This window comes from Mycteria americana, chromosome 6, assembly GCF_035582795.1.
Source record: "Mycteria americana isolate JAX WOST 10 ecotype Jacksonville Zoo and Gardens chromosome 6, USCA_MyAme_1.0, whole genome shotgun sequence".
Taxonomy (NCBI): domain Eukaryota; kingdom Metazoa; phylum Chordata; class Aves; order Ciconiiformes; family Ciconiidae; genus Mycteria; species Mycteria americana.
Window position 1 is genome coordinate 37,607,009 of NC_134370.1, and position 23,001 is coordinate 37,630,009.

A 23,001-nucleotide genomic window follows, 5' to 3' on the forward strand; every position below is an offset into this window, starting at 1 on the left:
ATGAACAGAATAAGAATGATTTGCACTGCCTTACAAACCTCAAACATCTATAACTTTATTTACTATTTTTCTCTTGTGTTTTGTTTATTTGATTTTTTTTAAATGGTACTCACACCTTACAGTTTGAAGTCTGTACAAAGTGTACTTGTCATCTTGCACCTCGTTAGTGTTGGTAAGATTTCTTCCCTTCCTTCTTATTCTGACACAAAATCTTCATTTATAAAACCTAAAGTTCCTCTAGACTAAAAAGGTTAAAATAAATACCTTATAAGATGGTATTTGCAAATGCTGTCAGCTCTATCACCACTACTTACAGCGTAAGTGACACCTTTTCATTTTCTCCCTTCAGTTGTTGGTGAATCACTTTTACCACAAATATGAAAGGAATGCTGCACAGTGCACTGAAAGTAAAGGAAAACCAGAATCTATTTAAATTATTTAAACCAGACACAGACATGAGTTCAGCAAAGGACTTCAATGAGTTTAATGATAAGCTTGGAGTTTACTGTGTACTTAAAAGAATATATATTATCTAATGAGCTGCCGATAACAGTTTCCTTGCCTCTGTCTCTGCCAGAATTTCAGAAAAGCATTCTTGTATTTGTCTGGGTATACATGTTGTGATGATCAGCTGCATTATTTGTATATGAGACTGAAAATAAATGAGGCTGTCATTTTTGTTAGCAGTGGGGGGAAAAAAGTCTTGGAAATGTCTTCTGTAGATAGAAGATAGTATAGTACATCTTAACTTAAAAAAATTGAGGATTACCATGGGAGATTTGATTTGCTGAGCATCTTTCCTGGCTAGCAAAATCACGCCCTGAATTTAGCAGAGCTGCTTTTTGGCAGAAAAGCTAAAAATAAAAATGAATATTCCCTGTTTGCTCTGTAGTAGAATGAAAACACTTGGCAATTCTACAGAGGTGTAAACTAACATGTTTATCTGAAAAAAGCAAAAGTAATTTCTGCCTATGAATTGAGTTTTTTAAGAACCTTTAAGTCAATAAATATACCATCCATTTTTACTCAGACTCTTTTGTCATCTTTTACCGTTCTCCTAAGGGCCACTGCTGTATGTTACAACTGCAGTGTTAGGGTGCAGTGTTCCTTGTGGATGCAAAGCTAGACTGTAAATGAGCAACACACAAATAAAAGCTTTATAGTTATTAATGGAGTCTGTGAAACGTAAGTATTTTTGTTTCTGTATTGGATTAGCTGCAAGGGATCACATTCTTCATACCTGTGTGAATCCATTTAAATCACTGACATCTGGGGTTTTACAGTGACTAGGACAAAACGGTTTAATGAAGTCTTCGCTAGTTCTGTAGCCTGTATACGGGTGTTTCTCATCCTATGGGGCATGTTGCCCTTTTTGCTGGGGTTGAGGAAGGAGAGAGACCAGCTGCAATTATGTGTAATCATTGGTGCCACACAGTCTGTAGCAGGCACTGTGGAAGAAGGGGAAGAAGACAAATCTATGCTCCAAGGGCAGCTACAGTATAAAATTTATTCTTGGCAGCAGAACTAAGTAGTGTCAATCAGCAATCCATCAACAAACTGTTTCTGATTTATTTAAAAAAAAATAAGCCCCTGCTCTTCCAATAACTTCCTGTATTTCTGTAGTTAAAGCTCATCAAGTCATTGCATATAAAGGTCCAGGCCTTTGCAATAAATGACAGAATGTCTCTGTGAATGGTTAGACTACATTCTGGACCATGTCCACAGCTTGCTTTATGAGCTACAGAAGTACTGATGCTTAAATTGGTGGTTCAGATTATAACAAATAGAAAAGATATACCCCACGGGGCTGGAAAGGAAGGATTTTTGTTACTGTTCTTTATATTGTGAAAATGGAGAAACATTGGCAGTTCACTCTACTAACCTGCGAGCTCCCAGACAGTGGTTTGTGCACCATACCCACGTTACAGCATACGGTACAGAAATGCTGTCTGATGACGCTTCCTATGTGTGTATGTAGTGGTCAAAAGGAAAATACAGTTGGGGCTCCCTTCTCTGCCTCTCAGACTTACACATGCTTACTCAGGGTATAACAGGGCAATGAAACGACACAGTTTGTCTCAGCTGTAAAGGAAAAGCAACGTTGTTTGTATTTGTGATGGTAAGCAATGATGATGCAACAGCACCTCAGAGTCCCCAATGGCACCCACTGCTTTCCATCTGCGAAGGGAAGATGAGTATAGGAAACATGATTCATCTTTCAAGTTCAGAAGGGCTGTTTGACTGCTTTGCTGAAACTTGAATTTAAAACATCTGTTCTTACAACATAGTGGAAAAGGCTACATCATTTCTACATGTGAAGTTCAAGAGGACACAGGCAGATCAAAGAGTCCCACAATAATGCATTGGGAGCTGTGTGGCTACAGATGTTTCTTTGGAGATCTGTGGAGGGAATTACATTGAGTTCTTGGGTGCATTTTAAGTTTTTAAAAAAAAAAAAAAACTTTTATGCAAGGTTGTATGCAAGTTGTATGCAAGATTTACCATGACATCACTAAACCCGGAATAGGTAATGGTTTTGATCACCAAGCACACTGGAAACCTCAACAAACCACTAGGCTAACATTTTCTTTGGCTTTTGAGCATCCTGGATGATTTAGCTGCATGTTCTGGAAAAAGTATTTCGAGTAGGAGGATATGCAGCTTCACTGTGTAGATGGGCTTTAACAGAGTCCATGATTTTCTCATGTTTGGGTTTAGGTTTGGTCAGTTTGCAGCACAGTATCAGTACCAATGGAAAATGTTGCTTTTAACTTCTCAGCAATAGCTTCTCTTTAAGTTTCTTAATGGAATATTTTGCACAGATTTGAATATTACACTGGCTTTTGAAACGGATGTTTCTCATTTGGTGGATTACTCTACTTCAGCTGTGAATTGCTAGCTTATCTCTAGGGCCTTAATTTATAGCTGGTTTCCCCACAGCATTAACTTTGTAGTTATCCATTTGCCATTGTGTCCTTCCTTTTATATTAAAATGTATTATGGGGGACACTGACCTTGAAATTTTACATATATTAAATTTTTTGTCATGGTATTTAGGCTGTAGCTGTACTGGTCTTTGGGTTTTTAACATAATTTTTAATATACATGAATTTCTTTATTTTATGTATTCTAACTCAGTATTTAATATGTTGTGTGCGTTGGAGTTGACTATACTTTCCACATAGTTCTGCCAATATACTGCAGCCCTCATCTTCTTCAGTTCCTCAAAACAGTTCTTTAGCTTTCTTGTTCTAAAGAAGGTGTTGGCTTTGTGATAGTGACAAATACTCATTTTTTTTTTTAAATAGGTTTTCCTTCAACCAATATGAGCTTTTGATTTTTGCTTGTATGCTCTCCCCTGGGCCAAGCATTGTGAAAAGGTAGAGCTAATCTACCTTTGCCTAATTATATGTCAGATGAAAGATGATTAATACATTTTTAAGCATAAATCTTTTTATGGAAAAGAATAAATCTACTAAATGTACAAGATCAGTTTTCCATGAAAGCGTCTGGTGAAATGCATGAAAATTTCGAACTGTAAATTGAATGAGGGTCTCAGTTTTCAAAATAAGCAAGACTGGATAGAATCTTCAAGATTTGGACATTTTTCAGACTAGTGCACGGGTCCAGACACAGGCTGGACAGAATATTTTAAAAGGCAAGTGAGAATCATGCAGTTTCTGATGAGAACGAGTGGGAGCTAGGGCCCTCCATGCTTATTCTATTACTGCTTTTGGTTTTAATTTAGAAGGGGAGGATGTGCTGGGCTTTCTAAGAACACGAGTCATATGTAATTGTGCTCTCTCTATGTCCTACCCTCTTTCACCCTTCCTGACTAACTTGGAATCTGCTGGCAAATTTCAACCAGATTTCACTGAACTTTGCAGAAACTTGATTGTCTTTGGAGGTTTTTAACCTCTTGTTCCAAGTTGTGAAATTTCACTGCTGAGTGGGGGAGACACATCCAGGTTAGCTCCTCTGTTGAGGAGGTGGCAGGGTCACAGTCGTGGATGGCCCCAGGTTAATCCACGTGCACCTGCTGGCCCGGTAGCCGGGAGGCACCAAGCTTCAGCCAGGCCCTGCTTCTGCTGGCTGGTGCCCAGCAGAGGTGGTAGCAGGGCACGAAAGGGATCAGGGATAACGGTGCTGGGGTTGGGCGCGTGGGAGCGTGGGGACGGAAAAGTCCGTAGGGAACCAGGCGTCATTTGCTGCTCATGGAACAACTTGTTGTTTTTTCTAAATCTTCCTCGTAGTCCCAAGGCTGCCCAGTAGAGGTAAGTACGCATGGAGCAAGCACATCAGTAAACGCTACTCATCAGCTTCTAATTGCCCCTTCACTTTGCCTTCTTAAGAGCCCTTCTCTTGATCCTTTCAAAATGCCACCTGAAAAGCTCTTCTCCTTTGTCTGTGCCCCTCAAATTTTCTCCTTTTGCTGCTCTGCAACTGTCAAGCTTTGCATATAGCTATTTATAAAGCCCTAACCACCACCTTATTGATTTAGGATTTTTAGTTTGTGATTCTGTAATTTTATTATTCTGGAAATAATTGTGTGATGCCTTTATGTGAAAGCTGTGCTATAAAATAAAAAATGTTTGGTTTTTTCCCCCCTAAATAATAATTTTATTCTTCTCCCCTGGAATGTTAGGCATGGTGACGAGATTCTGGGAAATTGGATTAACTGTTTATGATAGGCATCACATGCAGCCTACACAATGATGGAATGATAACGTTTCCATTTAGGGAGTATCATCTCATCCTTGGATGGCGCTCAAATTCCTGTATGTGTGTAGTTAGTAACTCCCTGTGAAATAGCAGCTTAACTAAGCCATGATATTAATGCATGGCTTTCTAGTAATGTAGTGTATTGTTGTGAAAAACAGTAGTCTCGTATGAATGTAATCAATAGAACTATAAATGGCGTGACTATTCGCACACTTGCTCATACGTGTAAAACTGTCGCCATCCCTTGGAAAGCACAGAATGAAACCAGCAGGCATACTGCTGGTTTTAGCGCTTCTTTTAAGGTGAAGGGTTAATATTAACAATGGCCGGAATGCTAGAAGTGCTGAAAATGACAAGTACTGCAGAGGTTCAACAGTGATTCGGAAAAATTATAGTAAGAAAACTGTTGCAACAAGTTTGAATATTTACCTACATTTCTGATGTGCCCTTATCAAACTGGATCTAACCAGCATTCTCCTCTCGGCTCCAGTATCTCGCAACAGATAATTTAATAAGAGAAAGTAGGTCAGTGGCCTAAGAGAAACCAAACATTTGCTGGGTCTTGTGGCTTCACTACAGCAGGCAGGCAGAGTTGGGGAAGGGTGTTAATTTAAGGCAGTGTGTATAAAGAGAGAGGGAGGGAGTTAGAGCTGAGATTTGCTAAAAATATAGAGCAGTATTAGTAACCATTTGGAGGTTTGGTTTTTTTTTTTCATTTGCCAGCCAAAACAAAAAACAAAACCAGTTCATGTCATAGAAACTTCTTATTCAATACAAAAATAATATTTTTTTTCATATTTTTTTAGTCCTTAAAAATGAATCTGAACATCAAATATGTATGAAAAACAAAAAAATCGGGATGTTTAGGAATTTACAGTGTATTTATAGCTCAGATTATTTACTAAGGTTGGCATATATTTGTGGGTAGTGTGAACTGAGCCAAAGTTTCATTTTTCTTGTCCAGGACATGTGCCTTGGTCTTATTCTTCAAGTACCAATAATTTTTCTGCATCATCATAAATCAAACAAAGTATTTGTCAGATGTTTCCATTTGAAAGACCCATAGCATTGAGGCCATCAAATATGAGGAAAAAAATGAAGTCTAGGATGACTGCTTAAATATTTAAATAACTTTTGTATTTTATGTATGTGGTTGTATTTGTAAATGTTTCTGTTCTTGCCAGGTCTGTACATTAACAAAGGAAGATAACCGGAGAGTGGGAGTGATTCCAAGTGATGAACAGCTCCATGTGTTACCTCTTTACAAAATTTCACAAACAGATGAATTTGGCACCGAAGAGGGACTGGAAGCTAAGATAAAAGCCGGAGCCATACAGGTGCTTACAGCTTTCCCCAGAGAAGTACGAATGTTAGCAGAGCCTCTCAGAGCTACAAAGAAAAAGAAACCAGACACAAGGAGGACCCCAACTGAAAAGCAGCCATTAATAGATAAAAAATACTCAACACCAGTAAAGCTGAAAACAGAAGCCCCAGATAATCTTGGCAACACTTTGCATTGTTTAGGTGAGTGGCGCTTATTAAATTCTGCCAGTCTCTTCTGATACTGTGTTGCCTCTTACCTGTTGGAGGGGAAGGAATAGCTCCTTAATACTCAGTTTTATAAAATACTTGTATAGTCTGCATTTTAGGGGGCTAATGAGCAAGTCCTTGTAGTCAATAATGTCTCTTGGCGCAGGAAAAAAAAACAGGTGATTGCACAAAAATAAGTTTGTGGTGGTGTGTTAGCACCAGTGAAATATTTCCAAGTTCCCTTAGTCTAATAAATAATGGCAGTAGGATCATCTTGAAATACTGTTGTAGGAATGTTTATCTAAATAACCGACATGAATTTCTGTCATTTGAAAGTACAAGAACTGTTATCCACTTCCTATGAAAGACAGTGGCTTTCTCAGAATCCGAGTTGATTATAATTTCCTCTCAATGGCATGGATACTGCTGCAAAGCCAAGAGGTTTGCAAAAGAACCCCAGGTTTTATTTAGTAAGATAGTGCTGCTCAAATTGTTCCTTGAAATATTATTAGCAAGGGCCAGAGAGGTGGAATCTGCCAGCAGCCAGGTAAAAGGTATGCCATGTTTGTTCTCCTGCAAGAAGATTACTGTGGCCAGAGTCTGCTGCTACAATACGTGTTTGTGCAACATAGAATCGTGACTTGACTGGGCTGTGTGGAGGCGCTTTTGATATACGCTGTTGTACCTGGGGTCAGATTTTGGACCAGTACGTCAGAGGATAGAATTATTCTACGGGACTTTGCAGTAATGAGAAGTAGAAAAGAAGGAAGAGGTAGAGGTAGCCGTGGACTTAGATTCTGTGATTAGAGGGTAAAAAATAAATACAAGGAATTAAAGCATAGCCTATCTGCCTTTTATTTGCTATAACTTTGAATTTTATTTTATGAGAGACATCCAGGTATATGTAGTAGATTTAAGGGGAGGAATAATAGTTAAATGTACTTAGAAGAACGTCTGCATTTTGGGGGGAAGAAAATAAAAAAAAAAAAAAAATCCATTTGACACATCTTCGTAATTTGCACTCAGCACCCTCCTTTGTCTCAGTAAAGGAGTCCCGTAAAGGGCAACCAGCAAACGTTGCATATAACAAGATGGAATAACAACAAGAAAAGCAGTATTATTGGCACCCCTAGGAAATTAGACAGACATTCAGTTAATCTACATGCAAGTTTGGGAGACACAGTCCAGGCTTTGAAACAAATATAAAAGGACTCCCTCAGGCTGAGGACGATGTCCAACAATAACTCCAAAGCAATGATTAATAACTTCCATCTTGCTTGGGGTGGACTGGAAGTCCTGGAAGCATTAGAGGGCTCTGGTTTGGGAAGGAATTCTGAAATTGTGTGATCTCACTGGAACGTTGTTTTGAAATACTGAAATAGAGTTATGAACCCCCTACCTGTACATAACATTGTAGTTACAAACAGGCACGGCTTTGATATCCGAAAACCATGCCTTTAACAAATGGTACAATATCCAGAGTTTTGCCATATGCTTTGGGAACACAGAACTTTATTCTTGAACATGAAGAAAAAAAAAAAAAAAAAAAACCTGTGTAAACAAGCCAACTTACAGAATTCGTTTGGACTTGAAGTATTTTGGTAAAGTAATTTAAAAGGGCTGCTGATAAAAATAAGTCACAGAGTGAGGAACAAATACTTTTATGAGTGAGAAAGTTGTTCAGAGATGGAAAAATAAGAATGTGACTAGAAATATTTAGTTTCTATCATAAAAGTTCAGTTTTTGTCATGGAAGTTTTGGGAGTGGAGTCCCTCAAAATAGATGTCAACACTGTGATCCCCAAATCTGCCGATGGCACATATTGCTGCAGTTGGCCATGTGAACAGTTTCAAAGAGGCTTCACTAACTGGGCAGCAGTGGCAGAGGACGTTCAGGTTTGCAAAGGGCGAGGTGGTGTGCTCTGTGTGAGATAAATAACTTGAAGCATTTATGCATATCATTTATGTGTTTAGTCATACAGGACGATGGCTGGGTAAAGAGCTCAGCACACCACTGCTGCCCTGCCCCTAATCCACAGTAAAATGCAAAGATCTGTAAATTATGGATTTAGAATCCTACAGTCTTGTACTTGTACATACAGTTTTTTGGCTGTTATAGGGAATCAGTCATTGATTGGTTCTTTCTGTTCTGGCAGTGGCAGGTATCGTTTTAGTCCTGAGGAATGGAAAATTTTAGTCTAGCTGAGACTGCTAGGCTTAATATGAAAACAAAATCAAAGGGCCTGTGAGACAGGGGAGTTGAAACTAGGCTATCCAGTAGTCACTCGTGATGTAAACTAGAGGAAACAATTGATTATTTAAATCAGGATCCCTTCATATTAACAGTGGCATTCAATTCTGGTCACACCATTTAAACATAAAACAAAAGACAAAGGATTGGAAAATAGTAAAAAAAAGATAGAAAAACTTACTAGGGGAAGAAAAAAAATACTGACTATAGTTTTATGTAAGCAGTGAATAAAGTACTGCTAAAGGTATGTTAAGCAAGTCAGATATTACTATTAAATTTTCTCATAATGTAAGAACAAAAGACTACTTAGCTACACTTCAACTGTAAAGCAAAAGGTATTGGTAAATGGTGTATGTAATGCATAGTACTTGATTATACTAATGAGGACAAGAGTTTAGTTTGGCTTTTTAAATAAGAATACGGAGAGCATGCAATTAGATGAGATAACCGTGGTATATACCATCAGTCATGTTCTCGGCTGTGTGAGGCTATCGCTCTTTGGAGTAGCCTGGGAGGATCATGAAGGAGTCACAAGGCCAGCTATGCCGTATTGCCCTTGGTGTAGATGTAGTACGTTCTTTTGAAAGAGACCTGACCGTCATTTCAGAGCCATTGCAGTGTCCCCCAGCTGGAAAGCCTGGAAAGCTTGAGAGACTCCTCTAACCTGCGTGTCTTCACCACATGGAGAACTGGAAATTAAAAAGGGATGAGAGGACTCTTGTCCTCTTTACTGTCTTACCTGGCAGCAAAGATGGTGGTGAGGAGGACCTTCTGAGTGATGAAGACAGATTAAGTCGGCTTGGTAGAGCGTGCATACGTGAAGACTTGGTTTGAATCTCCACTGTGCCAAGTCCTTTGTAGGAAGTCTGTGTATTAAATAGGGTGCACTTGTCATGCACGTTTTGGCGACAGCAAGCAGCACAACTTAATTTTTACATTTGCGCTAATGCTTGAGAGCCTTTGAAATCCTAAATTATTATGAAATGCGTATTAAAGCTAGAGGCTTTACATCCTTCCTTATGTAGCCCTGTCATTTAAGCACATTATTCTGGACAAATAAACTTTACACACGGAAAGGTTATTTTTGTCTCCAAAAATACTAGCAATTCTTTTTGGCCCATATTGGATAGAACAGGAGATGAACCACCAGCTTAGAGACAGTTTCTCAGCTGGCCACAGCAGAGCAGTACTTCAGCCAAGAGTTCCCAGTGGAGGCGCACCAGACTCTGAACAGGAGGTGTTCCTGGGGAGCAATGCCGCCTTATCTGAACCACAAGTGATTTCCCTCTACCTGTATATTTGAATTAACTTAGTCTCTGCTACTTTACCCCGCAGAGGAAGGAGCTTCTGGCAAGAGATGGGGTATTTGCTGGAGCCACGGCCATTTTGAGAGCGCTGTGGGTTGTTAAAACTTATTTTCAGAGAATGCAGGTCTCTCTTCAGAGATGATGGAAAGTGCAATTCTCAAATGCTGTGTTTCGCATCTTTTGGAGGAAGGCCTTGATCGGGGGGGGGGAGGGGGGGTGTCTTAAATTAAATGCTTTGAGTTTGATTTCATAGAAGAGGTTTTTAAAGAGTTGATGCAGTTTCCTTACATCCCTCCACAACTTCAGTATTTGCATACTAACTATTGTGCCCATAATTTATCCCACTTTGCCTTTTTTGCATTCCTAGTGAAAGAATGTTTTTCAATGCATCACTATTTATAAATTATTAGAAGACAGAATAGAAGAAAGAATAGTTCTTCTATACTCGGTAAAGCAATTAAACATTCTGTGTATTTATGGAACAAAGAAGAAACACGGACAGAGATGGTCTTTTATGAGAATATGTGAGAGCTCTCTGTGGGGTGCCAGTTTGCCAGCAAAACACATGTAAAGCAATTTCAGGGCATGATGCAAAGCCCGTCAAAGTCGATGGACTTCTTTCCCATTACTCCAGTGGACTCTGGATTGAACTTATCCATGACAAGAATGAGTCATTTGAGGAGAGTGTTCCACCAACAAGCACAACTGCAGGGTGCCATGAGTAGAAATTGATTAGGAAGCTGACATAAACTAAATAAGTATGTCTCCACAAAGATCTGAAATAATTAATGTGTGGCAATTAGATGGAAGGCGGCCAAATAACATGATGCAGCTTTGTAAGGATGGATTTACCTGGAGTATGTTGCCAGATACTTTTTTTTTTTTTTTTTAAGAAAATTTCTGAGCAGTTACTTGCTAATGCACGCATCATTGTAATTCAGTAACTTCTTCTGCAACAGATGAGATCTATAAACACACTTTTTCCTTCTGTCATAATAGGGGGTTAAGGCAGCCAAGAATTTTGATTGTTTCACAGGCTTAATTTCAGACAGACTAAATTTCATCAATTATGCAAAAACTTTTACATAGTGCTTCCTGCTAGCCTGGGCAGTGCTGGAGGCCAGCAGTCAGCTGCTGGGAAGGACTTGTGTAGAATGGGGCAGTGTGAATCGGGACTGAGTAGTTATTTCATTTTATCTGTTCATTTTATTCATCCCTCTGTGAAACACCTTTCTATTTTATATACCAACAGTCTGACTGGAAAAGGTTAAGGCGTTAATTCAGCAAGGTTATTGTGTATGTACTTACGGTCATGGAGATATTCCTAAAAAGCTAAAAATAACCGTTTTGAAAAATCTGTAGTCATCATGTATATCTTCCATATTAGAAAGCACGTATGAAAATATTATAAAAGGTATATTTTATTAACTATGTGAGGAAAAGTACTTACACTTTGGTGTGCATTTTTTTTAGGGAACAAAACAGATGCTTTAAAACCTGGAATAAAAACGGAGACTTCTGATCACCTCTATGCCATGAAACATACTTCAAACACTACTAAAAATTGCTCTTTATTAAAACAGTATACGGCTTCCTCCCCTTTTAAGGTGGATAGTTTACATCCTTATTCATCTTTAGCACATAAGCCTGGCATAACAGCAGTGACTAATATTCAACAAGATTTTTCAGTTCCCTACGGGTATTTTGAATGCAGTAGTAAGCAACCTCACGTGACACCTTATGTTAATTGTAAGAACTTTGATGTGTCGGTCAAAGATTATACTGGAATTTTGCTGAATGATAAGATGAATGGTGTGCCACCGATTCTTCCAGAGGTCACTGCTCCAGGCCCCCCAGCCCATAAAGACCCCCTGCCCACTATACTTGAACATCAGCCAGACAAACAGAATTGTCAGCTTCAGTTAGACAATTCTCCTTCTTCACAGATGATCAGCTCTTGTGATTTGTCAGTACCGCTAAGCTCTCCGGCAAAGGATGCAGTCGGAAACGAAGCTGACTGTTCCCATGGATGCCCAATGGAAAAGGGCAGCTCCCATCGAGAACAGATGTGTGATTTTGACTGTGTTGACGAAAAGCAAAACAGTGCACTGGGACAACCGACTGATTCTGAAGAAAAAGCTGAGGAAATGTGGTCGGACAGCGAGCACAATTTTTTGGATGATGACATTGGCGGGGTTGCTGTGGCACCTTCTCATGGTTCTATCTTAATTGAATGTGCAAGACGTGAACTCCATGCTACCACACCTATTAAAAAACCCAACCGCAATCATCCCACAAGAATATCTTTAGTTTTCTACCAACACAAAAATTTAAATGAGCCAAAACATGGTTTAGCCATGTGGGAAGCAAAGATGGCTGAGAGGGCGAAAGAAAAAGAAAAAGAAGCAGAAAGATTAGGAACGGAGAATACTGAACTAAACTCTAGCAGCAGGAAAACAAAGCAAACAAGTGAAAACAGAGATATTTTTTATGAAGACAATGAGTTCAACCAAATTCCATCACGCAGAGCATTAACAGTAACTAAGGATAACGTAATAACAGTATCTTCTTACGCCCTTACACGAGTTGCAGGGCCTTACAACCATTGGGCATAGGGTTTAGTATCAAATGCCTCCTCTTGGTGCAGTGTTACACAGTGTTTCTTTAAGGTGCTGTTAAAGAACAAGTCTCGTGTCGTTTACTATTTGCTCATCTCAACCATTTTAAGGCTGAGGTAAAAAAAAGGGGGGGGATTTCTTCTTAAACTGTGACTTTAACATTTGGTGGTGCTCAAGCACATTTTAAGCAAAAAAAAAAAAGTTGTATAGTTTTAATACATTCTAAAAAAGATTTTGTTTAGGTTATTAACCTTGATTGAATCATTCAGTTTATTACCTTTAGGAATTTATATTTTGGTGCTTTAAATCAAGTCTGTTTACTACAAAAATCATTTATAGGGATTTTAACAGGTTCACATTTTATGGTGTTAAATCAAGTTATACAGTAATACTCTACACAGCTCTTGGTGCTTAACCACATCAAACAGTTAAAAATAAATAAGCTGAATTATTACTTCATGGTGCCATTGCTTTAACAACTTCCAACCATTGCTATATAGTCCAAATTACAGATAAATCTTTTAGAAAACCAATGAATTTTTTTCTCTAGATTTGTCATTATGTATGAAATGAAGTTATTGGTAATGATGGCTGGAAGTTGTTTCTAAGCTGTAAATATATATTTTAAAAGCACTTTCTATTTTTAAAATTAACTTGAAATAGTATAGTATAAGGATCACATTGTCTAAGGTTTGTGCATACTCTACAGAAGAAATCATTTTATTCTTGCTGTGTAGAGTTCCATATTGTTACAGCTGCAGTATGTATGCTTAATAGCATATGTGATTGGTTTTAGACTTGCCCTTTTTCATTGAAGATTTTATGTTGCATATAAACAACAGTTATAAAATACAGAAGCATTTTATTATTTTCAAGAGAGTGTACAAACATGAAATTAGGAGACATCTTGTCAATACGTGTGTTGCTATTGGGAGTTATGAATATTCTTTGGTTTTTTAAAGGCAGCATTTGTTATGATTTCTTTGAGCAATAAGTGCATAAGTCTTATTCGTTTGGAGCATTATAAGTTAACATGACAACCAAATGTTCCTAATGCCTCAGGGGTAGGATTGTTTTGGGATAAAAAAAAATACCCCCTAGAGTTGCCTTATTCTATTCTGGGAAAAAAAAATTAATTTGGGGAAAACACAAAGGAAGTGTTGGAAAAGTATGAAATTTCTAATATTTAACAGCAAATTTTTCATTAAGAATAACCCATCTGTAACATTCACCAGCTTTCTAAGTTCATTTTTTTTACAAAAATGTTTTGTAAATTTTTTAAGTGATTTATACATTTCGTGTAGAGAAAGGGTTGTATTCTTCCTTCCAAACATATGAAATTTATGTTCTCCATTTCTGTTGAAAGTGACATATCATGAAATGAATATTTGCTAAACCAGAGGAAAAACAGACACTCCATTGCTTTTAAATACTGTAGCATCCCACTCTTCTTTCTGATTCTCCTCTCCTATGTATTTCTTTTTAAACTTTTTTTATTTAAACAAATTACCAAACAACAATGTTAGCTAAGGACCGACCTCATCCTGCAACTTCTTCCATGAGAACAGCTCTGCGTAGCCATACCTGCCCAGTCAGAGCCAGGAGGACCGCTCAAGCCAGGACTCCTCTCGTGACTGAGAGCTGCAGGATCAGGCCCCAGAGACAAAGCTGTACCTTAATTCTGCCTCGGAGTCCTCCCCGGCTGGGTAACCTGTAGGTATAACGAGGTCAGAGTTTTCCAGTGCGAAAATATACTAATAATATACTTGATAATATTATAACGTAGTGGTGCTGTAACAGAGGAATATGAACTATCTAGATCTGCTTTATTTAAAACCTAGACAAGGTGCTTTTTCCTTGAAAAGTTGAACTGTAAGCGCTATATTTACAGTTTCGGTACGAAAAGTACATAAATTGTATTTTTAACACATAGTGCCAGTTAGGACCTTGGTGCTACAAATACTTAAATGCGGCTGTAGATCAATGCGACTATTCTCCTGTATAAATGTATACACATGTAGTGTTTGCAGGAGCAAGGTCTGAAGTAGCAATCACTATGTAACGACCTTGGGTTCAATTCTACAGATTCCTGTCGAAATTAACAAAAATGTTGATGGCAGAGGATGGCCGAATTGAACCCATTCTTTGTATCTAACCTATTTTAAGTAAAATTTGTAAAAACCGGGTATGCTGCAAATTTTAGTTCAAAGCTTAATATTAGTTCAAATAGAGGATATGAAGGGATTGTAAATAATAATAAAACAAAAACAATATTATGCCATCGTTTTGTACCAGCAGTTTTATGCTTCTTGACTATGTAATATACAGTATACATCAAATCATTATGGTATTTTGTGTGCCTTAGATTTCCATTTTAAAACTTGTATATTTTTGGTGAGCCGAAGATTAGTGAGAATTCCAGCTGTTCATACAGTAAGTAGTACTGTACGTTCTCTAGCTGTTCCATTCATGTATTTGCTATCTGAAAACCCTTGTCCAACACCACAATCGATCATTTACAGACAAGATTAGTTTATTGGTTTCACTGATAGTGCTGATAGCTTTAGTTTCTATAATGCAAATTGAAAAAATCATTTATCATTCAGCGCTCCCATGTGAATAACAATTTTTCTACACAAAATTAGTGAGTTACAGAGCCATCTCTTTACCTTTTAAAATGCTCAGATCATTGAAGTGGATCATTTTTACTTGAATCTTCCCCTATAAATGCCCATGTTTAACTTATGTACGATTGGAAACTTCAAGATAAAAATGTTCCATTGAAAAACCAGCAGCTTCCCTCAAAGAAGTGAGAAACTGGAAGGTGGATCTAAAAGGATACCTCCAAACACAGCCCCTGGCAAGTCACTGCTCAAGCGACTGCATCAATAGACTTTCAGTAAGTCCAGGTCTACCCTTTTTGAAATGGCAATTTTGACACAGAAAAGTATATCTTAACATAATAGTTAATGCTATTAACTGACAGGTGCTAAAACTCACAGTTACTACTTTATTAAGATTACTTACATGAGAAAAATATATCATCTATACAATAAAATATCATTTGCGGTGCTCTTCCTTAACTGTCTATCATGTAACTACTTTTTCAACGTGTACCTAACAGGCAGGTTAGCTGGCCACTTTTATTTCCTGCTGTGGCACATAGCAGGTTGTGATTTGAAAAGCTAATATTTTCTATTGCTGTACTGCGGTATAGAAAATGCAACTATTTACTGTTTTTACAACTGCGTGCTATTTATTGTAACATTTCAGAATATTTATCAGTCTTGTACACAAATTATGTTGTTTTGAGTAAGGCTATCATTTTATAACAGTATTTGTCTCTTAAAATTTACAAATCTGTGGGTCTGTTGCTTTCCTTTGCAGCCCATGCAACCACTTGTAATTTGCTCTCACCCCTTAACAAAGTCCTTCCAGGATGGCCAGATCAGGAGCTGGATCTAAAATTAAGGTATCTGGCTCCGTCAGACCTGCAGATTTTACTTGGTTTCCAACAGCTGGCACTATGCTCTGGGTGAAAAACCAGAAAATGGATTGAGGTGTGGGCTGGTGGTGGGGTGTGGTTGTCTTTTGATCCTTTTTCACAGTGCGCTAGCAAAAACTGTTGTGATCCAACACGAGACACCTCTGACTTCCCAGAAGAAATGTCTCTCATCCCTTTCTCCACTGGGTCCAGTACCACCACTCTGCCTTTGCTCTGGAGGGAGGGAGTAGTCTCTGCAGGAGCCAGTTCTGTTTGACTCACCAAGTCCCTGTTGGAGTTACTGCAGTCGTGCCCAATTAAATAGTGAATTTTACCTCTGCAGTTTCTCTGCGCTTACTGATTTGTAACATGCTATTGTATTACAGAAAATAGAAAAAAATATTTCTATAAATATTTTAGTCACAAGATCCAAAAAGCTTTTTAAGAACTTACAAATACTTGTGACTTTCTAGCTGTAACGGTTGCATTCAGATTTATTTTTTTAAGGACTTTCCAAGCTAACTTTTACTTAGGAATAACTGCTGTTAAAAGTCCTTATCTTACCTATCACAGCGCTTCTCTATACTTAGAACAGGAAATACCTGTAGTATCTTAAGCAACATTTTATGTTAAGCATGGGTACGTGACAACTTCTTTAGTACTTAAGATTATTTGTAACATACAACTGTGCGGGGTTTTTTAAAGACCTTTTTAATATCATTGCAGTATTACGCTAAATTTGGTGGGTTAAATTGGGGTCCTGTTTACATTGCTGCAGCCCCATTGACTGCAATGTATTCATTCATCAAGCTTTCATGCAATTTTCATATTTAACTGGATAGATATGGATACAGTTGACCAAAGTCTGTGCCGACTCAGACCCTTGCAACCCTACCACAATTAATAGGTTTTGCAAGGACAGATGGAGAGAGATTTGGAGTAAATGTTGTACTTCTGGTTAAACACAGAGCTTATATTGTTTGTAGCATGAGAAGTGATTCAGGGTCTGTAGAGAGACATAATACCTTCACCTCAAGTTTCAGGCGTGCAAGCAAGTCTATTTCAGACCACCTTCAGGCTTATGCTCTTGACAGCTTTTTTGATTCTTCTTATCTGATAGGTTGTTCAATGAGAGAGAGATGTTATGGAAGCATGCTAATAAAACTGCCTTGTCATGTTTTCATATTTAAAACGTAAGGTCAATCTTGCCCTTGCACTTCCCATGAAATTTCTCTCACGTTGAAATTAGCTCCTTTTATCAAGCAGTCGTCAGCTTTGTAATCCATTTATATATAGATATATATAATTTTTCTCTTTTTTTTCCACAGAAATCCTGTAATTTCTAGGTTAACAGGAGGAAATAACTGTGCCCTTAAATATATGAAAAACTAAATTGCATGTCCACTTCCACTCTTTTTATATGTAACAGCAATTACATTCAGGCAGTGTTGAACCAACTCTCTTTCAGGTCTATTGTGGTCGCTAAAATTCAGATTAGGCTCTTTGTGACATATCTTCCATAAAATTGTGGTTTATTTCTTGTGTGAAAGGTGTCTGCCCAACTGCAGCCTGTGATGCTATGATCTGATCTTAAATAACACAATTAGAGATGAGGAACAGTCCAATCACATTTGGAAATTCTGGCTTTCTTCTTAATTTCATCAGGTGTTGATCTGACTTCCAGGAGGAAGTGTAGAGGGAATCTCTTTCCGTAAAATTAAACTGTAGAGAAAGTTGCCATTGGTTATTGTGACACCACAGTACTGCACTGCAATGTCTGTGTTACAGCATTGTTTCTAACCAGTAAGGATGTGTCGTCGTATCGCAGAGCTGTGGATATATGTACAAATTCATCTCTTTCTACAGCTCCTCTGGAGACAGGAATCTCTCCTTTGTTCTCTGCCTGCGTATACTAGTTTAAGGAAATAGTATTTATTCCCTTAAATAATCTACATTATTTAAGGAAATCTAAAATAACTATTTAAGAAAATAGTTTAAGGAAAAAAAACCCAAAAAAACCCCAAAAAACAAAGAGGAGGGAGAGAGCTGGTCACCCTTTCTTTAATCTGTGTAGATTAACAAGGTAGTGAGCACTGCTGTCACCACCAGTCTGCTGCTCCTGCCCACAACTGAGTTAGAGAATGTGAAAGCTGATGGGATGCACAGCACGAATAAGTCACAGGTAAAGCTGTCAAGGTACAGTTAGCTTTTGAGCCTTCTCTGTACACGTTGTAGTTGCCAGGGTACTTGTTTATATTGACACTTTTTCTGGTACATCTAACTTCAAATTCGTAAGCTTTTTTATTTAGTCTGTGACACATTTATGTTCTTTAATCTTAAACAGAGTGGCCAGTGTCAAAAGTCCTGAGGATGTGGCTATTTAGTGGAACAGTACTGAAACTGGCTTTGTTGTCTTCTGGAATTACCTGATGTTTAGTTTGGACGGTTTTCACAAGTTGTCTACATGCTGCTCCAGTATGTTGCTGCAATATTGTAATTACATAAAGGAAGGAGTTTTATACTTGAGGTTTTCTCAAAGACCAAGGATTTCTAATAGTATCTAATTAGGCACCAGTATACATACGGATCACTTCTAAAGAGTGGTTGGAAATGTATTTTCTATTTACTTCATTACTTCCCTATTAACATTTTTGGTTATTTCACAGGAGTGAGCAAAACTTTTTGTTTAATACTGTCATTTACATACTTGACTAAATTATGAAGACTGAATTCTACATAATGCTGTGTTGCCTCCCTGAAGGACACTTAATTTGACTAGTGGTGATTAGTAGGTATTGCTTTCTACTCTGTACAGGTGACATTGAATACTACAGAATTTCTCACTCCATGGTCTCTTTATGGATCGTCTCCTGCGGTTAGCTATTTTCACAGTCAGCGCTAGATCACGTTATAACCTTCTGCTGAATGCTTTAAATGCTTGTAACTACTCCAGAATCTTCCTATCCCTCTGCGGATCTGCTTCAGTACTCAGCATTAGCAGTATAGCTGTCAGCCTGCTCGTGAATTCCCCCCACACACTGTCGCTGCTTTGTATGTAAATCAGCCAGTCTTCATCTCAGGAATATCGTAAGAATTTATTCTCCTTATGACTCTTCCAAAACAGATTTCTTTCAGTCATCTTTTATTCTATATGTGACAGTTCTAGGGGTTTTTTTTACTGCATATTCTCTCTTAGGGAGCCTAGAATATTGCAGTTGGGTATTTTTTTCATTCCAAGAAAGAGGGACAATTCATTATCTGTCACAATCAGTGTTTTCTTACTTTTTAAATCAAACAATCAATTTCCAGTTAATTTCCAGATTTCTTGATGTAATTGTTACACTCTGTTCTTATATCTACAAGTAGCCAAACAAAAGAGACTTTGCAAGACTAGAAAACTGCTCACCCCCTGAGAAGGGAAAGTCCTCTCTTCTCAGAGTACAACATTTTTGCTGCTGTTGCTAGCATCTCTGTGGAATGCCCTCTTTTCTTTTGAGTTACTCTACCAGCTCTGCTCAAATCTTGACCTAAGACACATGCTGCAGAGCCTGCACAATTACAAGAGCAGGAGTGTTTCTTTACATCTTCTGGTTATATCCCTGTACAGAGGATCAGTCATAGTCCTTGTGAGAAACCCAAGTATTGCATAAGATAAATGCCTTAACTAACATAGGACTGCTTGGAAAAAAAGAGTGGAACAATGGATTATTTTTTGGTTTTGTTCTTCCTCTGTAGCAGCAAGTGGAGTTGATTGAGCTTGGGCAGAAAATAATTAAGTCGTTACTGCCTTTTATTAAAGGGTATAGGGGTGTCAGCATCACTGTTTTCCTCTTTCCGAGACATAAAGACTTTAGGATCCTTTTCTCAGTCCAGTTCCCCAGTTCATCATCCCAACATTGTTTGCAGTGTTTAACCACATACTCATAACTTCATTTTTAAAAGGTATGAGATGCTTCTCGATTTTGTGTCCTCAGTTCTTCCCACAACAGTATCTTTTTCTCTTTTCTTCTACTGGACCATTATAGATGTAGTTTTTCCACACATATTTATATTAAAATGCTAGACTCTTCCAACAGCATACTTGCAGTGAATGCAAGACTGGGGTGCTAAATAACTTAACGAGAAGGTGACTCGCTCTGTTTGGTGTGACTGATTAACAATGCTGTTTTCAACACTTTGCACACCTTACCAGCTTTCCTCATGAAGTCAGAGGACACAGGTGTAGACCTCAAAAAAACTACATATGTAAGAAGGAGGACAGATTTGGCAGTTAATCTACAGAGAGTTACTGGTTACAGCAGATGAACCGTATTCCAAAGATGTGCTGTTGCAATGGAGCAAGGGAACTGCTAGTTTGATGTTCAGTATTGCAGTTGTTGCCACAGAACATTTTAATACTGTTGTGGAAAGTTTTGTGATCTGATCAGTATTTTACATGTATATCTGTATTTTTATTATAATGTTGTAATGGAAAAGGGTCTAGGGTTTGAGAGTCGTCTTAAAATAAGAATGAAGGCCCTGATTCTCATTTATACTACTGTCCTTTGCATCACATTAAAAGGATAAAGGGGCCTTAAATGGATGTCAATTTAGTTTACATCCTTCGGAGTATCCCATTACACTGATAATGGTATAAAAGGTCAGTAGTATAAATCAAAACCGTTACCAAATGACTGATTTGTACAATCATCTGAAATCAATTTCATGGTATCCCTATTGTGCACATACTGGTCACTAACATCCAGATTGTTCTTAGTTTAGAAATACAGGTTGAAAAGAAACTGGCTTGGTTTTTATTAGATTTTAAGTATTCACTTATATTGGCTGTCCTTTTCCCAACATTGTCTACAAAGAGAATGCGGTAAAAGATTTGTACCTCAAGGTAATGGCCTGGCCAGAAATCTCACCGGATTATCAATAATACTATTTCTAAGCTTTGGTAGTTTCTCTTAAAATACTTGTTTCTCTTTATCATAACTTGATCCCTTTTACTTGATTATATAAAATGGGGTTGTGACAATCTACTGAACTCCGTTCTTTTCTGACTTAAGACCCAACAGGGCATGCAGTATTGTGTGTTGTTGTCACACTGGGGTGAGTTTTGAGACACAAAGCTAAAAGCCAACGTTTTCTGACTGCCCTAACTGTGGTGATACTTGACAGTGGAACTGTTGGCACTGCCCGGCGTGCTTGAGTCACGCAGAGCTTCCCTTCCTGCCAATGGACGCTTTATGTAAGCAAGCATCGTGCCCCACTACATTGCAGTTATGAAATGCAATGCAATGCAAACTCCTCTTTCAAAAAAAGTTTGAGGGAAAGAAAATGTATTTTCATTCTTAAATTTCTAAACTGCAGTGTCACTGCAGAGCCTAATGAGAACAGATTTCATACTAACTTTGTGAATGCCAGTCTAATCCATGCAACTCAAAAGGCAGTGTCTGAACTTCATGAATCTCTTGTCCTCAAAATGAAAAAATAACTGTAGGCAAGAAAAACAAATGTGATATCCCAATACCACTAAAAGAAAGCCAGTTCTAACCAATGTAAACATTCAGACATTTCAGTCTTTAACAATTAATTATTCTACGATTATTTGTTCAGTTTGGAAGAGACAGCTCTTCATAATGTGACAATATCATACCAGGCCATAAATTCTGTTCAGAATTTGCGGTCATAAGAAAGAACATTAATATGTAAGGACACACTGTACTGAAATGCTATAGCTAATGAATTCTTTCCTGCTTTGCAAAATTAAAAGATTAACAGTATGCAAAAAAAAAGAAAAAAAAAAGTCAGCATTTTCTTTCTTTCCTTCTCTCTTTCTTGTATTCTCTCTTTCTTTTTATTTCTTTCTTTGGGATGCATTTGATATTTATTTTTCAACTTTGAATTTGAGGTTTTGGATTATTTCCAGTTACCAACCTACTGTATTTAGATCTGGAACATGAAATTAACGTTTTTAAACAAAAGATTATGTACAGGGAGAAAAAAATCAGAAAGAAAAAGCACTTCATTATGTCACAGTATTTACAGGAGAAAGTATAAAAATTACTTCTTTTCTCAAAAAACATTTGGGGCCTGATTCTTTCCTAGTATAACTGAGCATAGCTTCATGAGGCTGGTGGAGCTGTGAAGAGTTACGCTAGCTGAGAACCTGAACCTTAAAATCTTCTTTGCAGACAAGGGAACCCTTACCAGCAGTACTTGAAGACTTGTGAGTTGTGACTGCATGTTACTTGAAAGATCTAATTAAGCTATGTTTTTTGGTGCAAGCAGTTGTTGTACATGATTTCATGTTTATGTAGCAAGATGCATTGAAATGTTGATACTAGTATTGAAACATACATGTAAAAATTGTTGTTGTGGAAATTGTCTGTTCTGTTCTATTTTTCTTGTGTGTCTCATCTGTTTAGAACGTAAACTTTCTTTTTTTTTTTTTTTTAATTGTCCTAACTGAATAAGGCTAAATGAATACTGTAATTGAAAATATATTTTAAATCTTGTCATGAGTTTTTAAAAAGACTATTACAAATTGTATCATTCCTGATTACACAGAACTTTGTGGGTGGTTTTAAATAAATTTTATACTTCTATTTTGCACTTAGTCGTCTAATTTTTCTTTCCTGCATTTTTCATGCATTTCTTCTTGTAAAATGCTTTGAGAAATAAAAGCAAGGTGTTTTCCCAATACAAACCAAAACAAAGCCATGCTGAAGTACGTAAAGACTAAAAATTTAGGCCAGGAGAGCCTGTAGCATACAACTTAGAGCAGAGTTAATGCCCTGCTTCATAATACAGCATATAATGCTACATATATGCCCCATTTAAAACCATTACATGACTTGACATTTTAGACAAGGAATTAAAAAATTACTGATTCTAAAGCTAGAAATAGTCTAGTCTTGCAGGAGATCTGAGGGAGCTGAGAACCACATCAAAGATGTTCTGACAATAGCAAGGAATTACTTGAATAAAAATACTAGTCTTTAGATTCTGTATGTTTATATAGTTCACCCTATAGTCAGTAAAACAAAAGTCAGTAAAACATCTTTTTAAGGGAGGAGTAAGAAAATAATTGCTAATAAAAGTA

The 23,001-nt window shown here is 37.6% G+C and overlaps 1 protein-coding gene across 10 annotated transcripts in view; it reads left to right on the top strand.

Annotated features, from left to right (window-relative positions):
• Positions 1-22,501, top strand: part of TET1 (tet methylcytosine dioxygenase 1) — an 83,178-nt gene extending 60,677 nt beyond the window's left edge. For 3 of the 10 annotated variants that reach the window (XM_075505341.1, XM_075505343.1, XM_075505342.1), the window contains 3 exons: positions 4,254-4,274; positions 5,907-6,246; positions 11,283-14,092. In XM_075505341.1, coding sequence (XP_075361456.1) covers positions 4,254-4,274; positions 5,907-6,246; positions 11,283-12,424 — 1,503 coding nt within the window. In that variant the 3' untranslated portion in view covers positions 12,425-14,092. The other 7 variants (XR_012776190.1, XR_012776191.1, XM_075505347.1 and 4 more) reach the window with 7 other exon arrangements.
• Positions 22,502-23,001: the final 500 nt, after the last annotated feature.